Genomic DNA, 20897 nt, shown 5'->3' with positions numbered 1-20897 from the left:
AATCGATGACAAAATGGTTTAAGTAACAAGTATTCCCTTATAGAAATGGTCAGCACACTTGATCTAGAGATGACCATTAGGTCTTACAGAACACATGGTCTTTGTGGCAACGGCTTACCTCTGCCAGCCACACACAATACATAAACTAGTAAGCCTGTCTTTCAAATCAAATTTAATTTACAAAAACAAGTAGTAGACCAGATTTGACCTGAAGGCCTTGTAATATACTGTATTCTAATATCCCCATTATATACAGGAAGAACCTGGGGTTAGAGTGGTGACTTTTCCAAGATCACTGAGTTAGAAAAAGGTGCAACTAAGAGCTTCTCATGCTCTTTGCACTCACACTCAACTCGTTATCACAACTGTTAAGAAGGTCCTACAAAACCCTATCGAATAGAAAACAGTGTTGCTCTACATCATTATTTTTCAGAGTTCGGATGAGTTCTGCTCTTTAGATGTTCAAAAGGAGATGTTTATTAGAGAAATTCGTAAAGTATTCTAATAAAGAAATCTAGTAGAGGTATAAAAGATAAGTTAATTCTCCAAACTTGTAGAGAACTCCCCTCTGTCATCAAATTAGCCATGAACTAGAGTTGTCCAAAGGATCTCCTCTCTAGCTTCAGTACCACTGCCCAAGCTCAGGCCTCCTGGCTTTTTTGCCTGGATTGTTACCCAGTTCCCTTTCTCTGGTCACACTACAGTCCAGAGGGTTTTTGTGAGATACAAACTTGATTGGATTATTCCCCAATAAAATTGATCCAAGCATCCCCACAACTCTTACAAAGCAGCTGCTTCCAAGGCATTCTAAGTCTATCAGTCTAAGCCCTATGAAACTGCCTCAGCCTCTGAGTTTCTAGTCACAGTGAAGCATTTCATCCTTCTCCTTGAAACATGGGGATAGGTCTTTGGATAAGAGGAGAGACTCTACTTGGCCATCATTTCATCTGACAACACAGCAAAAACCTGGAGCCTTTAGCCTGCTCAGTCCCAAGCCTCCAGGCCTTTTGCCTCCTCTATGAAGGTTTCCGTTGTGCAACTGAACCACTCATTGCATCTAAACTCATTTCTCAGTTTCTTTACCTTCACCGTTTGGCCTTTTTTTCTAAGGACCCCATGCCTCTGTCAGCCTTCTCAAGGGAAAGCAGCTCCTTGTCCCATGGAGCACGGGCACAGTAGGCATTTAATAAACATCTGAATGAGGGAATCCTGTGCTTCCTGAAATCAAGAGTGGGGGATGGCATGGGTTGCCCATTATCTTTTTGGATGATCATTTTTACATTCCTGCAAAAGTCCTTGCTTCTTCAAAGCGCATGCTCAAAATACTGCATGAGAGGGTGTGTGTCCAGCAGTGAATTCATGTGCATATTCCTGGCAGGATAGAGTTTCAATCGAAGTTTGCTATCCTTTTTTTTCTTTTCCTTCTTTTTCATTATTTTTTTTCTTCCTTCATTATTTTCCCTTTCTAAGGCCTATTTGTCTATTAAGAGTTTCATTTGGGGCGCCTGGGTGGCTCAGTGGGTTAAGCCTCTGCCTTCGGCTCAGGTCATGATCCCAGGGTCCTGGGATCGAGCCCCGCATTGGGCTCTCTGCTCAGCGGGAAGCCTGCTTCCTCCTCTCTCTCTCTGCCTGCCTCTCTGCCTACTTGTGATCTCCCTCTCTGTCAAGTAAATAAATAAAATCTTTAAAAAAAAAAGAGTTTCATTTAATCTCTGAAATGTAATCCTAACAAAGAATATTTTCATTGTCTAGGACTCTTAACAAAGTTTCAGAAAATAGAAATCCCAAATGTATAATTCTCACATATACATAAAAGGACTCTAATTCAGGGGCTGGGTGGCTGGGTGGCTCCGTGGGTTAAGCCTCTGCCTTTAGCTCAGGTCATGATCTCAGGGTCCTGGGATCACAGCCCGCATCGGGCTCTCAGCTCAGCAGGGAGCCTGCTTCCCCCCCTCTCTCTGCCTGCCTCTCTGCCTATTTATGATATCTCTGTCTAATAAACAAAAATCTTTAAAAAAAAAAACCCTCTAATTCAGAAAAAATGAACTTATCTCTCAGAGCTTTCTTCAGCCTCTGTGCCTAGCACCCCAGTCCACTACAGTCCTCACCCAGGACACACCAATAGCTGGAATTAAACTCATTGTGTGATTATTTAAAACAAATCAAAAATAACAACAAACAAAGATTACTCTCAGTTCCGCACAACTACAGAGCATAAATCCAAGTTTTCAGGGTATTCCTTTTAACATGCTCATCTTATAAGTGTCCCACATTGATAAATATATATTTGACTAGGTATTATTATTATCGTATTCTTACAGATAAGAAAACTGAAGGCAGTAGAAGCCAAGAAGTTCTCAGGATCTACATACTATGAAGTGACAGAGACGGGTCTAATTCCAAATTTAGAGTCTCTTGTATGCTTCTAATGTGTCATCAAAGTTGACAGGTGGTGGACTACAGTCATTTCAGAGTTCCCCTACAATTGCCACTAATTGTACTTGACTGTGGTCATGGCTGCCTTCTCTTAAGACACATCAGTAGTCCCCATGCATCCTCTTGGAGACCAGAGCTCCCATGGCCAGGGCTCCTTCTCCTTTGGGTAGGTGGGGAGAATCACTTTGAGGTCAGAAATCCTGATTCCTGACAGGTCCACATCAAGGTGGCTTTCTTTGCAAGTCACCTCCACCTCTCACTGGCTTGACTAGGAGACAGAGGAGAGTGTCAACTTCAGTCTAGCCCCTGGAATCATTGCATGAATTAGCTGCAGAAACATAGCGACAATTTAAAACATCAAAATTTCCACAAAAGGGTATGACCTATCTCCTTTCTTAGGTTTGTTTTTGAAGTTCAACTTAATCCAGCCCACGATCATTAAGCATTTAATCTATGATAAGCTATAAGGATAAAAATTTGGATAAAATACAAGTGTGATGTAACATTTTAAACAGAAAAATATAAAGCTTATGCATTCAGGTGAGCAATGTCTTTAAAAATATTCATCTTAAGAAACTGAAGTTAGGGGCGCCTGGGTGGCTCAGAGGGTCAAGGCCTCTGCCTTCAGCTCGGGTCATGATCCTAGGGTCCTGGGATCGAGCCCCACATTAGGCTCGCTCTCTGCTCAGCAGGGAGCCTGCTTCCTTCTCTCTCTCTCTCTCTGCCTGCCTCTCTGCCTACTTGTGATCTCTGTCAAATAAATAAATAAAATCTTAAATAAAAAAAAAAAAAGAAAGAAACTGAAGTTAGGGGCACCTGAGTGGCTCAGTCAATTAAGCGTCTGCCTTTGGCTCAGGTTGTGATCTCAGGGTCCTGGGATTGAGCCCTATGTTGGGCTTTCAGCTCAGCAGGGAACCTGCTCCTCCTTCTCCCTCTGTCTGCCACTCTGCCTCCTTCTGCTCTCTCTGTCAAATAAATAAATAAACCATTTGAAAAAAAGAAAAAAAAACTGAGGTTATCCTTCATTATTGACATTGGGTTAAGTATTACCCCAAACTTTTCTGAGTATAGATAGTAGAATATATTTTTAAAAATTCTTAATGGTGGCAAATCTTTGCTTCTCAAAATGAATTGCTTCTGAGAAATAGTTTGAAGTTACTAGGAGCTGTCTGGTAAAAGGGGAATCAAAGTAGGAAATATTCTATGTTCTAAGCAAGACATACTGTAAAGTTTTCTTGTGGGACCTGAGAACCTTCATGCACATTTCTGACACTGCAGAAATGAAGCCCAACCATCACCTCTTATGAGGCACTGATTTCTCCTCTCTCTCTTGATTGTAGGAAATTATACAACAATGGATTTACTTCAATCCAAGGACATGCTTTCAATGGGACAAAGCTGGATGCTGTGTAAGTCGAGGGTAGCCATGGACATCACTATCTTCCTCCATAATCCCAACCCCATCCAGTGGGGGAACATCCAATGGGTCAGAATTCTGTTAGAGATAGGTTCTACCAGAGCATTCCTCAACCCCAGAATGAGTATGACCAAAATTTGGGAATGATGTTAAGGAACTTGGCAAGAGCCAGCTTTAGCAAATACTTACAGTGACTCCCATTCTAAATCACAAACCTTTTATCCTTGATAAAATGGAGAACCATGGTATCACCTTCAATTTCCTTGTAGGAGTCTGTTGTGTGTGTGTGTAAATGTTAATGAAGTACACTGTATACATACATGAAGTAAAGCGTGTCTATAAGTCTAAAGCTGTTCAGAAAGTAAGGGTTTTATTTTTATTTTTTTCTGACATGTTTTCAGAAAGATTTAGTTTATATTTGATTCACTCACTTTTGCCTACCCTCCCTCCAAATAAATAAAGCTTAGAATAGGATGTTGGCAAAAAGATAGTCACTTACATGGTGTTCTGCCTTTATTGTATTTTACTGCCAGATCTTTATGGCCACCAGTATCTACACCAGGGCATACTTTGGGTCTGAGCTTGTGGACTGGTTCAGCCATACTAATTTGTGTTTTAACCTAATATCTAGTAAGTGAAAAAATACATTTAGTAGAGTCTGTTTCCCACACTGTGGTGGACTAGTTAATTTGTAGGACCTTCCTACAAAACAACTATGACATCCATTTTTTAAAAATTACATTTATGTCATAGCTTGAAGAGAGAGAAATAAACTAACAAACCAGGAGCTGAAACCAAAGTGGTGGGTGCTTCCAGAAGGTTGATTTGCTAGGGGCAGCTGCCCATATCAGTGGTGCCAGGAGACAAGACTTTAGTGCAGTGAGAAGAAAGGGAAGTGATACAAACCTGAGACTCCTAGGTTAAGCCAGGCAACCTGGATGAGAGCTGGAGTAGGACCACCCTAGTAGTACGTTCTGATTCCTGGCAGAAATAAATGCATACCTCTGCAGAGGGAAAAATACCAATGCAGGCCCCCACCTTTTTTAAAGATCTCGATCAGTCAAATATGCGCTCACTTTCAAAAACCACACATAGGAGAAGAAAAATCCACCATGGTTAAGAGTCAGCTAGAAGAACATACAACACATTTTTGTGTTTGTCTTGTAACACATCACTGAGCATTTTCTTTAACAATTATATTTTTTCCAATTTCAGAATTTCTCTTTGCTTTTTCAAAAAAGTTGCGTGCTCATTTTTGACAGTCTAATTGCTTACTCCCTTTTGTGATTCCATCTTTTTTTCCCCTGTAAACTTTCCACACATGGTTATTTTATTTTTTTTTAAAGATTTTATTTATTTATTTGACAGAGAGAAATCACAAGTAAGCAGAGAGGCAGGCAGAGAGAGAGGAGGAAGCAGGCTCCCTGCTGAGCAGAAAGCCCGATGTGGGGCTCGAACCCAGGACCTGGGATCATGACCTGAGCCGAAGGCAGCGGCTTAACCCACTGAGCCACCCAGGCGCCCCACATGGTTATTTTATATTTCAGAAGTGGTCATCACAAAATCTGAGGGCCTATGGTTCTGGATCTGTTGTACAGTGCTTCTCAAACTTTATTGAACACATAAGACACCTGGGATCCTATTAAAATACAGAATCTGGTTAAGTAGATCTGAAGTGGCCCCAGGATTCTGCATTTCTAACAGGCTCCAGGTGATGATGATGCTACTAACCATTGGACCACACTTAAGCCGGGTGAGCTGAATGACCTGCACAGCCATATGCAGGGGCCTTGAAAGCAAACAAACATAACACATGTAGATGACATGGTCTTCTTCTGATTTGGGAGTTAAGTGGTGGGTTCTGGTATGATTCCATTTTTAAAGAATAAATGCAAATAAGTTTTGAAATCATACCTTGGCATGGCTTTCCGAGTTCTGTTTGAAGTGGAGTCTCACTCTTTGCCAGGCTCTTGGATTTCCTCATAGTCTTTATCAAATAGAGATCAGAGTACCTTTCTCTGAATTGTTACATTCTGGTTATTAGTCATTTTTTTAAATGCACAATTATAGGGGAAGTCTGAAAAGACTCAGTAGAGTGATGACATGAATCCTTATACATCAATTTTGTTTACAGTTGGAAAGACCTTACTTCCATCTTAACTTAATCATACAAACCTCACATAATCCTTTTTCCATTTTTCAACATTCTTTTGAACACTAGAATGAGCCAGGTAGTGCTATTCACTGGTGATACAAAGACGAACAGGAGAAATGTGCTCCCTGCCTTCACTGAGCTTGCATCCTAGTGGTGTCAACTTGAGGGCAGCAATATTAAGGGTCAAGGTACATTAGGGAGAAATTAACCAAATCCAAAATATGCAATCTTCAACAAAGGAGACCAGAGCTGGTAATAAGGCTCCTGAATTCAGTTGTGTCCAGCTGACTCTTTTCTGAACCAAAACTCCCTTTCCAGAATGCTGGATGAGATAAAGAACCAGAAACTGACCTTAGATATACGGTCATTTATTAGCAAAAATTTTATTTTTCACAAACAAAAGATGTTAAAGCCCATGATGAGGAGCTAGGCTTTAAATTATTTGCTTCTTTATTCTGCTATATGTTGTCGTTGGAAGGTCTCACCCTCAATCACTCTCAGTTATCATTTTTTAAGGACAGCAATATGGGGTATATAATTCAGCCTTTGAGGTCTACACAGCATAGTTCTCAATATTGTCTGAAAATTGAAATCACCTGGAGAGATTTGAAAGCACTGATGCCTAGGTTTACCACCAGACATTCTGGTGTAATGATTTGGTTGTAGGCAGGGCACAGGGATTAAAAAATCTCCATAGGTACAGCCAACATAAAGCAAAAGTCAAAACAGGAATTGCACTATTAGGTATTTATCTAAAGGATAAAAACATAGTGTTTCAAAGGGGCACTTGCACCCAATGTTTATAGTAGCAATGTCCACCATAGCCAAAATAGGAAAGAGTTCAGATGTTCATCAGCAGATGAATAGATAAAGAAGATGTGGTGTGTGTGTGTGTGTGTGTGTGTGTGTGATGGAATATTATTCAGCCATCAAAAAGAATGAAATCTCGCCATTTGGAACAACATGGATGGATGAAGCTAGAGGGTAGTACGATAAGTGAAATAAGTCAGCCAGAGAAAGACAAATACCGTATGATTTCACTCATATGTGAAATTTAAGAAACAAAACAGATGACCATAGGGAAAGGGAAACTAAACTAAATTAACATGAAAATTGAGAAGCAGGCAAACCATCAGAGATGCTGAACTCTAGGAAACAAACTGAGAGTTGCTGGAGGGGAGGTGGGTGGGGGAAAGGGATAATTCGTGATGGGCATTAAGGAGGGCACTTGATGTAATGAGCACTTGGTATGATATGCAACTGATGAATCACTATATTCTACCTCTGAAACTAATAAAAACAAAACACAAACAAAATAAAAAGTCAAGAACCACTGCTGTGGAGTATGTTATCAGTCTTCTTGTCCAATAGTCACATTTTGCATATAAAGGGAATGAAGCCCAGAGTAAACACATGGATTTTTTTTTTTTTTTACCATGGCTTTTTAAATTTGATAAAACTAGCTTGTGGCCAAGCCAAACCCGGGACCTAGATGCCCTGTTTCGAGACTCTTTACTGTGCCCTCCTGGGATTCTTCATTGCTGACTTAGCAGCCACCACCAAGACTTGGACATCCAAGTCCTCTGGCTACTGCTGCTTATTACTTAGACCCAGAGAATGGGCTAAGAACACTTCAATGCTTATGTGAGAAGATTCTCTCTACCTTCCCACCATCTTTCTCCTCTGACCATATCATGGGCTCTGTGAGAGGTTTGACAGATGACAGAGAATTATTCTTTTGGAGATAATGGATTTTAATTCACTGTTTCCCTGAATTACAGCCTTTTGTAGTCACTGTAATGATCCCTTTGAACATAGAAAAGAAATTAATGTGCCATATTCCCTATACTTTCTTGGCATTTTTATGCAAAATGTTAATGTTTTTGGAAGGACTTAACAAATGTGGAAAAGATTTAAGTGAGAATCATTTGTTTCTTGACTTTTAGAAGTCTAGATCAGAGATCAGCAAGCATTTTTGGAAAGGGCCAGATGAATATTTTGGGTTTTGTGGGCCATATGACCTCAGTTGCAGCTACTCAGCTCTACCATTATAATGTGGCAGCCTCCACAGACAATGTATAAACAAATAAGCATGACTATGTTCCAATAAAACTTTATTTACAAAAACAGGTGGCAGGTAAGATTTGACCAGATGGTCATAGTTCATGGACCTCTTTTCTTGAAGGGGTATTCAGTGAGGAGGACCACTATGCGATGAAATATGTAGTCTAGTTCTCCCAATTCCTAGTAGAGTTCAAAGGCAATTATGGGATAAAGATAAATGCCCAGACAAAAATATTTTAGGGTTTGAAATTTCAGATCCAATCATAATAGAAAACAAGGACTTTTTTTCCAATTAGTATTTTGAATCCAAACATGAAACTCTATCCTATAACAATGTTCTATCATTCTACCCTAAGTTTCTGAATCCTAATTGATGGAAACTTATTTTTTCTTAGAGTTAAACACTTCAGGAAAAAGTATTGTGTAAATCCAAGGTAAAATCAAATGATGATGGTGCTAGGAGACTACAGGAAGATCAAGGTTGAGTAGCAGGTGCAGAAAACAGAGATCAAGTTTCGAAAGTGATAATGAAATAGTATTCACTTTGTGATTTTAACATAGGGGTGATGCCTGTGGTCTCAATGCTAATTGTGACCTTAAACTAATGTGAACACATCAATATCCTATAATGATTCTATTTGCACACAAAGATTGCACATAGCATGTTAACAACTTGATAAATTCTCTAGAATTATGTCCAAATATCTGTAGGTTCTAATTTAAACATTGTGTCATCCTCCAAAACAGCAATGATTCCCCATCATCCATCTCTTGTCAATTTACTGAAATAGCAGATTTAACCTCATTTAGACATTAGACATTATTTTAATGTGACTGAAGCCAAGTTGGACAATTTCCAGATGAGAACAAGCACTGATGCCTCAGCAGCAGTTGGGTAATTAAAGTTTGTGAACATTATGGTAGATGTGTAAACACACGTGGTCCTGTGATTTCATATGGAACCAAGCACACTGTCATCACTCAGATGTGAAATTAATAATAATACAAGCATCTCTTGCTCAGCAGAAGTTGAACTGCTCCCAGTCATAAGCAAAGTCACACATTCATTCCTTGGAACCTCTTTTCCATCCTCTCTTTCCACACAATCTGGCATGGGGATGTGTGGCTTATCTCAGAATGTCAGATTGCCTGTATTGTATTTTCTATTGTCAAACACTAGTAACTAGCTACCATCTGACAGTAAACATTTGGGCAGGGGAAAAAAATACCATTTTGATCTCCTAAGAACATACCAAAACCCTAATTATTATGAGCAGAGAAGTCAACACAATTCATGTGCTAATTACCATCACACATTAGCTGATTAGAAGCAAAACACCACAGCTTGGAGCACTGGGACAAGATGACGATAGAGAAGATTATGGGATGAAGCAGGCTATTACTTCTCATAGAGTCTTTGAGCAGTTTGTCGAATATGCTCCAACACTGGCTTTTACCTCTGTTGAAACCTTGAGCATTTTCTCATCTCTTACTGTTTACAGACCGGTCTCCTGATTTATGCTACCAAAAGGATTTCCATGGAGCAATGAGGGCTAGGTAGGGGTTCCCTTTAACCCCTCCAAATAACCAATGCTATGAGGGGGAACCTGTTTCCTTACAGAAGTGTTCCCATGAGTCTCACAACGAAAACAGGTGCTAGCCCAGGTTTACCCTAATGGGACTATGGAAATGCAAGCTGTAATTCCACCTTGGAGCTGAAATTTATCCCAAAAATCCCCAGAGAGCAAAGCTCAGCAGCAACCACAATTTTCCTTGCCATAGTGTCATACTCCTCCCTCTGACAAAGCTCACTTCCTCACCTAAATATAATAGAGAGGGTGCCTCTAGCTAGGAGTTAGTTACCCAGCAGCTGGACTTCCATTTATTCATCCAGCAAGTTTTAATGAATGGCTGCTATATACCAAGAATGAGTCCAATGAAGAAAGATGTGAGCTATAATATTGTCTCTCTCATACTAAATTCATCAACTGGGTATTCTTCCCCAACCCAGTTCTGACCATCTTCATTTTCCTGACCACATTGTTCTTTCTTCACTGTGAGATACACAGCATGAACATTATAAAGGCATTGAACACACATATCCCAGTGTCTATATTATTTTTAAAGGAAATGCTAGTTCTTTTCTCATAAGCCCTTCACTGTGTGTATATTTAGAAATCCTGGCTTTCTCGAAGTCTTTCCTTTCAACTCTGACTCCAAAGTTTTATACTGCATATTAAGTTCATTTATGTCTACCATGTCCTTGCAAAATATAGTTTAAATGATCACATATCCCACCCCTATAAAATAATGATTGTCTGGAGTAGCTTACCCATAGATCCTACCAAGATTTGTGATTGATTTACCCAAGTTGGTTTACAGAATGTGGATTCTAGAGGAATCAGCCTAAGTTGTGGAGAAGAAATCAGTAGACCGACATTTCCAGGTAACATTATATGATAAATGGGGATGATGGAAGCACTTTATTCTTGGGTATTAAGGGTTTTGTGGATATTTGGCCCCATCCCATCCTCTTAGCTTCAAATGGAAAGTAGAATCAGCAATCTGAACCCAAGGTAAAAAGCTTCATGGAATTATCACATCTGTGATAATAAGCAAGCCCGCCAAACTGCTACACATGGAGTGACAGTCTCATTTTTGAGCACCTAGTTATCTCTAAGAGATAAAGTACCCAACAACCCTGCTGGTTTTAGAGAACAGAGCCTCCCCCAAGATCCGGTTCATCTCCGTTCAAGCTGGCTGCACCCTCTCTCCATCCTCTTTCTTCTCCCTGGACTCTGGCTGGCTTTCTCAGTTTGAAATCTTCTGCAGTGTTTCTGGTAAACTGCAATGCTTATCAACCATTCTCCCAATCCTTGGGGGCATATTGAATAACAGATAAAAACACTACAGACTTGGACAAGCAATTATTTAGTTTTACAATAATTTCTAATGATTAGAGCAAGCCGATTTTTACTTGCAGCAGTCCGAGATGAAGAGGGAAAACTGAGATGAGCTCACCGATCCCCACTTGATTTTTAGCAGTCTGGGAACAGAATGTGATCTTCAAGCTGCACGGTCCAAAGAACACAAGAAGAGATGCAAGCCAGTGCAGCACATATGCTTAGCTTGTTGTCTTTTTACAAAATCATGCTGTTCAAGATCTTCTTTCCTATTGTTTCTCCAAGGTGGCTCTTGCCTGCTCTAGCTGTCACTGACCAAAGGAATTCCATGGACACTGTGTGTTGAGGGACAGTCAAACAATGACCAAAGAAGCCTGTGACCAACAGCCTTACATGATAGTCATTCAATCTGAACGCATAGATGAGCTCCCGTAGCATCTTAGTTGGGTCTTGGTATATATATGGGATTAATGGAACCCCATTTCAGACTTATCAATGTCCTAGAGGCTTAATGTCCCACTCCTGCCTGAAAAAGCCATGTCTGGGCCGTACCATGTGGCATTTGTAATCAGCTGCCTTGTCACTGCCATCAAGAGACTCAATGGGCCACCATATTGTATGTTGAGTCTTCGCTTCTTTCATTCTCTATTCCCTTTTCCTTAAAGCAATCTCATGTGACACCCACCTCACTATTTTGGAAGAGAGGTACACTAATTTTTTTTATTTATTCATTTACATATTCATTCTCTGTAATCTTATCTGTGTAACCTGTACACTCCTCACACCTCCCAAATAGGATTGTCAGAGAAAATATAGGCCATCCCATCACATTTGAATTTTTCAGATAAACAACAAATAACTCTTTAGTATAAGAAAGTTTCAAAAATTACATGGGGAATACTAATGCTAAAAATTATTCATTGTGGGGCATCTGGGTGGCTCAGTCAGTTAAGCGTCTGCCTTCAGCTCAGGTGATGATCCCAGGATCCTGGGATTGAGTCCCACATCGGGCTCCTAGCTTGTCAGGAAGACTGCTTCTCCCTCTTCCTCTGCCTGCTGCTCTGCCTACTTGTGCTCTCTATCTATCAAATAAATAAATAAAATCTTAAAAAAATTATTCATTGTTTTTCTGGGCATCTTGTATTTTTACTTGCTAAATCTGGCAACCCTGCCTCCCAAGAAAAGATCTGAGTCTCTGACAATCTTCATTACAGATACTGAATTTTACAAATTGAAGGTCTGTAGCAACCCTGCATCAAGCAACTCTCTTGGAGCCATTTTCCCAACAGCATTTGCTCACTTCATGTCTGTGTGTCATACTTTGGTAATTCTCACAACATTGCAAACTCTTTCATTATTATTACTTTTAAATTCCTGCAATCTCATGATAAAACTTGAATAGATGAGGAGTGGCTTCTTATGGGTGAGCAGTGGTTTCTTGAGATGCACTCTATACCTGGAGAAGATGCTCTGAAGATTGTTAAAATGACAACAAAGGATTTAGAATATGACATAAATTTAGTTGATAAACCAGAGAGAGGGTTTGAGAGGACTGGCCCCAAAATTGAAAGTTCTGTGGGTAAAATACTATCAAACAGCATCACATGCTACAGAGAAATTGTTCTGAAGAGTCGATCAATGCAGTAAACTTCACTGCTGTCTTATTTTAAGAAATTGCCACATCCACCCTGACCTTCAGCAGCCACCGCCCTGATCAGTCAGCAGCTGTCAACACTGGGGCAACATCCTCCACCAGCAAAAAGATCATGACTCGCTGTAGACTCAGATGATGGTTAGCATTTTTTAGCAATAAAGTGTTCTTAAATTAAGGTATGAACATTGGTTTTTTAGACATAAAGCTATTGTACACTTAAAAGACTGAAATATAGTGTAACATAACTTTTATATGCACTGGGAAACCAAAAAATTTATCTGACTCGTCTAAGTGTGGTGGTCTAGAACCAAATCTGCAGTATCTCTGAGGTATGCCTGCAAATAGGGAACTAGACAACTTTTATAAAGTCTAGATATGCAAGCTATATCCTAAACTTGCTCACTTCCAAAGACATGTGCCATAATTAATATATATAAACCTTGCACAACTAAAACCTAGAATGTTTTGAGTGCTTAAGCTAGAAGAAGGTAAGGTGTTTTCCAGATTCTTAGAAACCAGTTAATAGGGGCACCTGGGTGGTTCAGTTGGTTAAGCATCTGACTCCTGATTTCAGTTCAGTTCCTGATCTCATGGTCATGGGATCGAGACACGCATCAGGCTTTGTGCTTGGTGGGGAGTCTGCTTGAGAGTCTCTCTCCACTTCCTCCCACTCTGTCCCTCCTTGCCCTCTCTCTCTCTTTCTCTCAAATAAATAAATAAAAATTTTTTTAAGCAGTTAATAGCCAGGGAGATCATGCTCACATTTCATTTTGGCATTTATATTAATTTGCTTAACCTCACCTAACTCTCTCTCCCACTCTCTCTCTAGTTACCTGAACAAGAATAAGTACTTGACAGCTATTGACAAGGATGCATTTGGAGGAGTGCACAGTGGGCCAACCTTGCTGTAAGTAACACAAAAGAATGTCAGCCTTTGTTTTATGTTATTTGGAATGGAGGGGGTCACTAAGAGGAGCAGCTAGTGTTTGTGGGTAGGGAATGTTGATGTCTTGGCTAAAGACTTGTCTAAAGGCTTAGCTCCTCCTGTACAGGCTACTGCTTGGAAGAAAGTCCTTGTTCTTTGAGACTCAGAAGATCTCCCACTCTGCCATGCCATCCTGATGCCCCATCAGGAAGTCACCCCGGTGTGGATATTCATGGTGTCCACTCGTGGAAAAAAACAGATATTTTTGAGCAGCTGCTATTTGCAGAATTCTGAGACACAGGATGATCTACAAATAGGTGGAAGACAATCTATGCAGGGAAAAGTGTGTATGAATGTGGATTGCACAATGCCTGGCATGAAGAAGGAAGAGTATAAACGGTTTGATTCCTATCTGGTAAAACTTGCCATCACTGGAAACGATGGGACATAACTAGTTTTAAACAGCATGAAAAGATATTTACTTGTTCATTTCTATGATTTGCATCCCCCCAGCTTATAGGTAACCAAGTTCTGTCAATTCTGCCTCTCTCAAGTTTCTTTATCAGTGCCATCTTGCCCATCCCCTGGTTTTACCTTTGTTTAGAATCTCACCATTGACCATAATAAACACCGAATAATGTTTTGAATGAGTGGGGGGAAAAAAAAAAGAATCTCACCATTGAGCATCTATCTGGTCAAGTCCTTGCCAAAGCAGAGCACAGCACCCCAGGAGACATACAAGATAATCCATTAGAGGCAAGAAGAAATATTAGAGGTTCTATTTATACTTAAGCTTTTAAAAATAAGAACAAATTAAGTTTTGCTACTATTTTATACACAGATTACTGTGGTCCCTCAGGTGTCAGGTAGGGAATGGAGGCATCCCAAGGGAACAGGGGGTGATCCACAGTTCAAGACTTAACATCTGCGACTCTTTCAGTTTCAACAATTGGACCTCCCTTTTAGATTGAATGCCCCTAGCTCAGTGAATTCATGGCCTTATTTTCTTAACAGATAGACTCCATATGAGAGGGCAGAGTGACCCTGAAAATCTACTGCACCACATGGGGGTTCTTTGTTAACTCAGGGCAAAGTACTTAAAAGCATTATGCATTTTTCTTTCCACAATAACACAAGTGGAAAAAAAAAGGTGTTGACCTTTTCTCCGATTTTTTTTAACCTCGAAGATACTTTTAAAGACAACTTTAACTGTTCCTTCAAGATAAATGTGATATTTCACTAATGAATGTTGTATTTCTGAAGAAATTTGTGCTTTGGAAAGGGCCTTTAAAAACAGGTATTTAATGAGAATGGTGAATGTCACTTAAGAAAATTACATCTTGTTAAAACCAGAAATTGAATTTTACCCTGTTGAAAAAATATTTCAAATTAATAACTACAGGGGTTTAAAATCCATGTGTCTAAAATATGAAAATGAAACACCTTCAGGTTAGTATACAAAGACAACTGATTGACATCTGAGAATATGAATTTCAGTAAAAACATGCATTTGATTCCTGAATTGGATTGAGAGATGAGAATCTTAACTTATAAGTACAGCCAAGCCTGCCTTATTCCATGTGGAACCATCTATCTTTGTGCGGTAACTTTTTTATTGACAGCCATTTAAACCAAAGCCAAAATAAACTGAACCAGAAGCGGACCTCTGGAATAGCTATATCAGAAAGAGTTAAACAGCAATTTCCAAAATTAGTGAAGTATATTTAATTACACTGCTCTCACTTTAGTGAAATTTTTAAAAAATAGTATTTATTTTTATCTTATCCTTTTGAAATGTATGTTTAGTGTTTTTTATAATGTGTATAACATGTATTATAGTAATATGTGTGTAAAGCTCATAGATGTACATATGTTAAAGGCACATACTCAAACATTTTTTACTTGTGACTATGTGACATAGAAAGAATTTAAAGACCAATGATGAAGACCACAACCACTCAAATTGGAGATCTGCTACAAGGTAAATGGCTGGCCCCAGAATTTACGTCAAAATACAGCTTCCTTTATGGAGAAAATCTTCCCATGAGAGCAAAGTTGCTCCAACTAAACAGTATGCTTTATGAAGTAGTTGGCTTGCATTATACTATAAGCTTCTTACGTTTCTCAAGGACTCATAAGAGTAAGTTAGCCAATGGACACCATGATTTGAGTAGTACTAGTCTAGATGGCAAGAGCCCCATATCTCCCTTTGTCTTCTATGTTGTTCCCTCTCAAGTCCATCCTCCCCAAACCTCTGTGTGTTAAAGTACAAATAGGATCTTAACATGCAGTGTTGGTCTCCCATAGCCCTTGGGATAAAGACCATGGTGTGGTATGCAAGACTCTGTTATGATCTTCAGCTTTGTCTCTCACACCACTATATACCCCTGACCAATGATCCATCCATATTGGCTCCCCTAATGCTCCAACCTACATACGTGGCTATGTTAAACCCTTGTTTTTCATACTGCTTGAAAAATCCTATCACAGTCTTATCTGTCTGATAAACACGTACTACCATTAGACATTGAAGACTTCTCTCTGAAGTCATTCTTGACCCTTCTTCTCCTTAGGTAAAGATAAACATTTCTTCTTCTATATTCCATTACCTCTACGTATGCATCTCAAAGCACCAGTAATAAGTTTCTGTCTCTCTCTCCAGGAGCTCCTACAGGACATGATTGTGTCTGTTTCATTTCTACAATTCTACTTCATTTCACAATGCCTGAAACACAGTACTAGCTTAATAAATGTTTGCAAAATTAACATGGTATACAGTAAATGTTTGTATCGCACTTCTGTAAATACTACAGCATTTAAATAGCAGTCACATGATGAGGCACCTGTGACAAATCCAAGCAGTGATGTCTACAGATGTGAAAGTAACAAGAGCCATCAGGGCTGGAGATGTATTTAAGAAGCTTTGGAATGTAGGTGGTAGGGAGATATGAGTATAGAGGAAATCTCAATAAGTTGAGAGAATGGAGAAGCATCTGGATGGTTCAGATGGTTAAGTGTCTGCCTTCAGCTCAGGTCATGATCCCAGGATCCTGGGATCAGCCCCACATGGGACTCCCTGCTGGGCAGGGAGAATGCTTCTCCCTGTCCTTCTACTGTTCCCCCTGCTTGTGCTCTCTCACTCTCTCTGTCAAATATATAAATAAAATCGTTTAAAAAAAATGGATAGAATGGAGACTTCTGATAGCCCTCCCCACCAAAGTAATTTTCCCTGATTCTTCCTTAAACAACATTAAAATGGGAATACTTTATGAAAAAAGAGCATAAATTAAAAAGCATAAATTCTCAGTGATAGAGTGGAAGAGTGACATGAATAAGTGGTCTTGAAAATCCAAGAGAGAACTGCATGCTAACCATGCTGATTCAAAATCACTGAATCTAGGAAATATTTCATCAGTTAAATCTTAAGTATTCTGCAGGTGGGGGTATAGGTGACATTGAATTTGGAAGATTTTAAAAACTTCACCTGTTACCCTAGATCACCTCTCCCACACTGCACAGGTGGCCAACTACTTTTTATTAACCCCAGAAGAAAACTAGAGTTTACTTTCTGTTAAAATGCCATCACCATAGTTGAAGGATAATAGGCACAGTTGAGGGTAGAAGTGAAGCACTGTCTGCAAACAGGATTATGTGAAAGTTCACATACTAAAATGTAAGACCAACTAGTTTCTTATCCACTCAACTCACAGAATATTGTCATCAAAGTTAATACTTTCCAGATAGGAGATTAAAGTTCTGGGGAGGCTGACAACCCCAAGGAAAGAAAAAACCTACAAAAATGCTCATTGATATTTTCCTAAAAAGACACTGAAGTAAAACCCTTCAGGCAACAAACAAAAACACATAAGCCTCCCCCACAAACATGAACATGCATCCAAGGATCCCCAAACCTTAGGGGAAAGCTGTTGACATGAAAAACAGAGACTAGAACAGAGAAGGGAAATTTAAAGGAATAGAAATAAAGCAAGAAACAGAAAACTTTAATAAAAAATTATAACAAATATCCTCAGAGAGATAGTTTTTTTCATCTATAACTTAACTTCTTATAGAGTAATATTCTGAAAACAAGAAAAGGCTTTTGACTCCTAGAATAAAACATAGGGAAAACTTTCTTGACATAGGCCTTAGTGATGATTTTTTAGATATGACACCAAAAGCATAAGCAACAAAACCAAAAATAATCTAGTGGGACTACATTAAATCAAGAGCCTTCTGCACAGCAAAGGAAATGCTCAGCAAAATGAAAAGGCAACGTAAAGAATAGGAAAAAATATTTGCAAATCTTATGTCTGATAAGAGATATATAAGGAACTCTCACAAATCAATTTTTTGAAAAACCCAAATAATCTAATTGAAAAATGGGCAAAGAACATGAACAGGCCTATTTCCAAAGCTACAAGTAAGAGGCAATTTTCATTTATAAGTCGAGTAAATTTGGGGGACATACAAATGGCCAATAGGAATATGAAAATGTATTCAACATCACTAACCACTAGGAAAATGCAGTAACCATAATGAGATGTATCCCCACATATGTTAGAATAGCTGCTATCAAAAAGAGAAGAGAAAACAAGTATTAACAAGGATATGAAGAAAAAGGAACACTTACGTGCTGTTAATAGAAATATAAACTATACAGCCATTTTGAAGAACAGTATGGAAGTTCCTTAAAAAATTAAAATTAGGGGACGCCTGGGTGGCTCAGTTGGTTAAGCGGCTGCCTTCGGCTCAGGTCATGATCCCAGCGTCCTGGGATCGAGTCCCACATCGGGCTCCTTGCTTGGCGGGGAGCCTGCTTCTCCCTCTGCCTCTGCCTGCCATTCTGTCTGTCTGTGCTTGCTCTCTCTCCCTCTCTCTCTGACAAATAAATAAAAAATCTTTAAAAAAAAAAATTAAAATTATAATTATCATATGATCCAGCAATCCTACTTCTGGGTGCATATCCAAAGGAAATGAAATCACTACATTGAAGTGATATCTGCATTGCCATGTTCATTGGAGAATTATTACAATAAGGAAAACATGGAAACAAGTACTTATTACAATAAGTAAAACTTAGACGAATACTTTTAAGTGTTCATCAATGAATGGATAAAGAAAAGATGGTGTGTGATATATATAATGGAATATTACTCAATCATGAGAAATCCTGCCATTTGCAACAACATGGATGAAACTTAAGGCCACTATGCTAAATGAAATAAGTCAGACAGGGAACGACAAATAGTATAGGATCTCACTTACATGTGGAATTTATAAAAGCCAAATTCATAGGAACAGAGAGTAAATTGGTGGTTGTCAGGGACAGTGGGTGGGGAAAATGGGGAAATGTTGGTTAAAGGGTACACAATTTCCAGTTATAAGTTGAATAAGTTCTGGGAATCTAATGTACAGCATGGTGACTATACTTTAAATAATACTGTATCGTATACTGAAAAGTTTCTAAGAGATCTTAAAAGTTCTCCCCCCACGTACATACAAAAAGAAATGCTGGCTATATGAGGTAATGGATGTGTTAACTAATCTTATTAATCACTATATATATATATATATATATAGAGAGAGAGAGAGAGAGAGAGAGCAAATCATCACATCGTATACTTTAAATTTACACAATGCTATATGTCTATTATATCTCAATAAACCTTGGCGGGGGGAGAAGAAGTCCTTGGAAACAAAAAATATGGTAGTCAGGGCCATAGGCAAATGCATATATAACTTTAGGATATATTTTTTAAAGATTTTATTTATTTATTTGAGAGAGAGAGAAGCAGACTCCCCAATGAGCAGGGAGCCCAATGTGGGGCTTGATCCCAGAACACTAGGATAATGACCCAAGCCAAACGCAGATACCCAACTGACTGAGCCACCCAGGTGTTCCCAACTTTAGAATATTTTGACAGCCCATTCCCCCAAAAGGTTTTACTAGTCTGAGTTCCACTAACCAATTATTAGAGTGTCTGTTTTTTCACAGGCTTCCCAAAATATACAATGTATGCTTTTATGTCAAACATTCTTGTAGGTGGTATCTCCCTATAGTTTTTATTTTGCATTTCTCTAATTATGAGTGAGGTTGGACATCTTGCTATCTCTTTGTCTGGTTAAGTATATTTATTCTTATTTTTTCCACATTTTTCCTAATAGGTTTTATGCTTCCTTGCCCCCAAATTTTCATAGTTATTTATGAAAATAAATATCATAGTTATAAATAAATAACAAATTTTCATAGTTATTTATGAAAATAAATATCATAGTTATAAAATCATATCTTTATATATGATATCATTTGTAAGTACCTTTTACCATTTTGTTTTTTGTCAGCTTATTTTGTTTACAGTGAGGGAAAAATATGGTAGTCAACACACACACAAAATTAACCAGTTTTTAAAGATAGAGTGGAAAACAGCTCCCAGAAAAGAGAACACTCAAAAATAACATACGGAATAGAGGAGAGAAAAGATAAGAAAATTGTAAGTTCAAACTTTTGGAGGGGGAAATAAAAACAAACAAACAAAAAAGGAAGTTGTGAGAGATGTTTTCCCATAAATGAAGGAAATAAGTTTTCAGAATAAAAAGATCTGTAAAGAATTCTCATGAATGAAGAAGAGCTCATGGAGGTACATCATAAGTCATGAAAATGCTGTGATAAGGAGAATATCCTAGAAGCTTTTAAAGAGAAAAATCACGTTACCTGCGAAGATTGAAGACTCAGCATGCCATCAATCTTCTTAGCAGTAACATTGAAAGATAGAAAATAACAGAGTAAATCCCTCAAATTCTGAGGGAAAGTTATTTCCAGACTATCAAGGATAGAGGTAAAATAAAGACATTTCAGACATGAAAAGTCTCAAAATCCTGATTTCCCATTCACCTTTTCTTGGAAGAAAAGAAAGAGGAAAATTAGGAATTCAGAAACAATGGTCAATACAAGAAAGAAATAAATGGAATTCCCAGGATGACCAGAGGTCCTGGGAATCTTGAGACTAAGAAGTCTACTCCAGAGCTTAAGGAAAGCTCCAGGAGAGAGTTCTAGAAATAAAATAGATTGATAGGCTATGATAGTCATACAAGATTGACTGTATGAAAAACTGTTTTGCTAGATGTTTCAGAGAATTTAAGAGCACACAAAAGACTTAGCAAGAGGTCCACTCAAACCAAGGTATGTAAATAAACAGAGAGAAGACAGAAAGCTACACAAGAAAGCTACACAAGAAAGGAAATGAAATCAAGATATGCAGAGTTGTAATATCCAAAATACTAAATACAGGTTTAACCAAATATGTCCTAAAACTGTTCCGGGACATTAGAGGGGTTGTCTGGAG

At 38.7% G+C, this 20897-nt stretch overlaps 1 protein-coding gene and 1 long non-coding RNA gene across 5 annotated transcripts in view; one reads left to right on the top strand and one right to left on the bottom strand.

Annotated features, from left to right (window-relative positions):
* Positions 1-20897, bottom strand: part of LOC125105220 (uncharacterized) — a 103191-nt gene that overhangs the window by 39221 nt on the left and 43073 nt on the right. The gene's annotated exons all lie outside the window — the stretch shown is intronic.
* The window catches only part of TSHR (thyroid stimulating hormone receptor), a 175967-nt gene that overhangs the window by 126189 nt on the left and 28881 nt on the right, over positions 1-20897 (top strand). For 2 of the 4 annotated variants that reach the window (XM_047738446.1, XM_047738448.1), the window contains exons 8-10: positions 3777-3845; positions 13459-13536; positions 15476-15535. In XM_047738446.1, coding sequence (XP_047594402.1) covers positions 3777-3845; positions 13459-13536; positions 15476-15535 — 207 coding nt within the window. The remainder of the gene's footprint in view (positions 1-3776; positions 3846-13458; positions 13537-15475; positions 15536-20897) is intronic. The other 2 variants (XM_047738449.1, XM_047738447.1) reach the window with 1 other exon arrangement.

The sequence above is a fragment of the Lutra lutra genome, chromosome 7, assembly GCF_902655055.1.
Source record: "Lutra lutra chromosome 7, mLutLut1.2, whole genome shotgun sequence".
In the NCBI taxonomy this organism is placed as follows: domain Eukaryota; kingdom Metazoa; phylum Chordata; class Mammalia; order Carnivora; family Mustelidae; genus Lutra; species Lutra lutra.
This window is presented reverse-complemented; position numbering and strand designations above follow the sequence as displayed.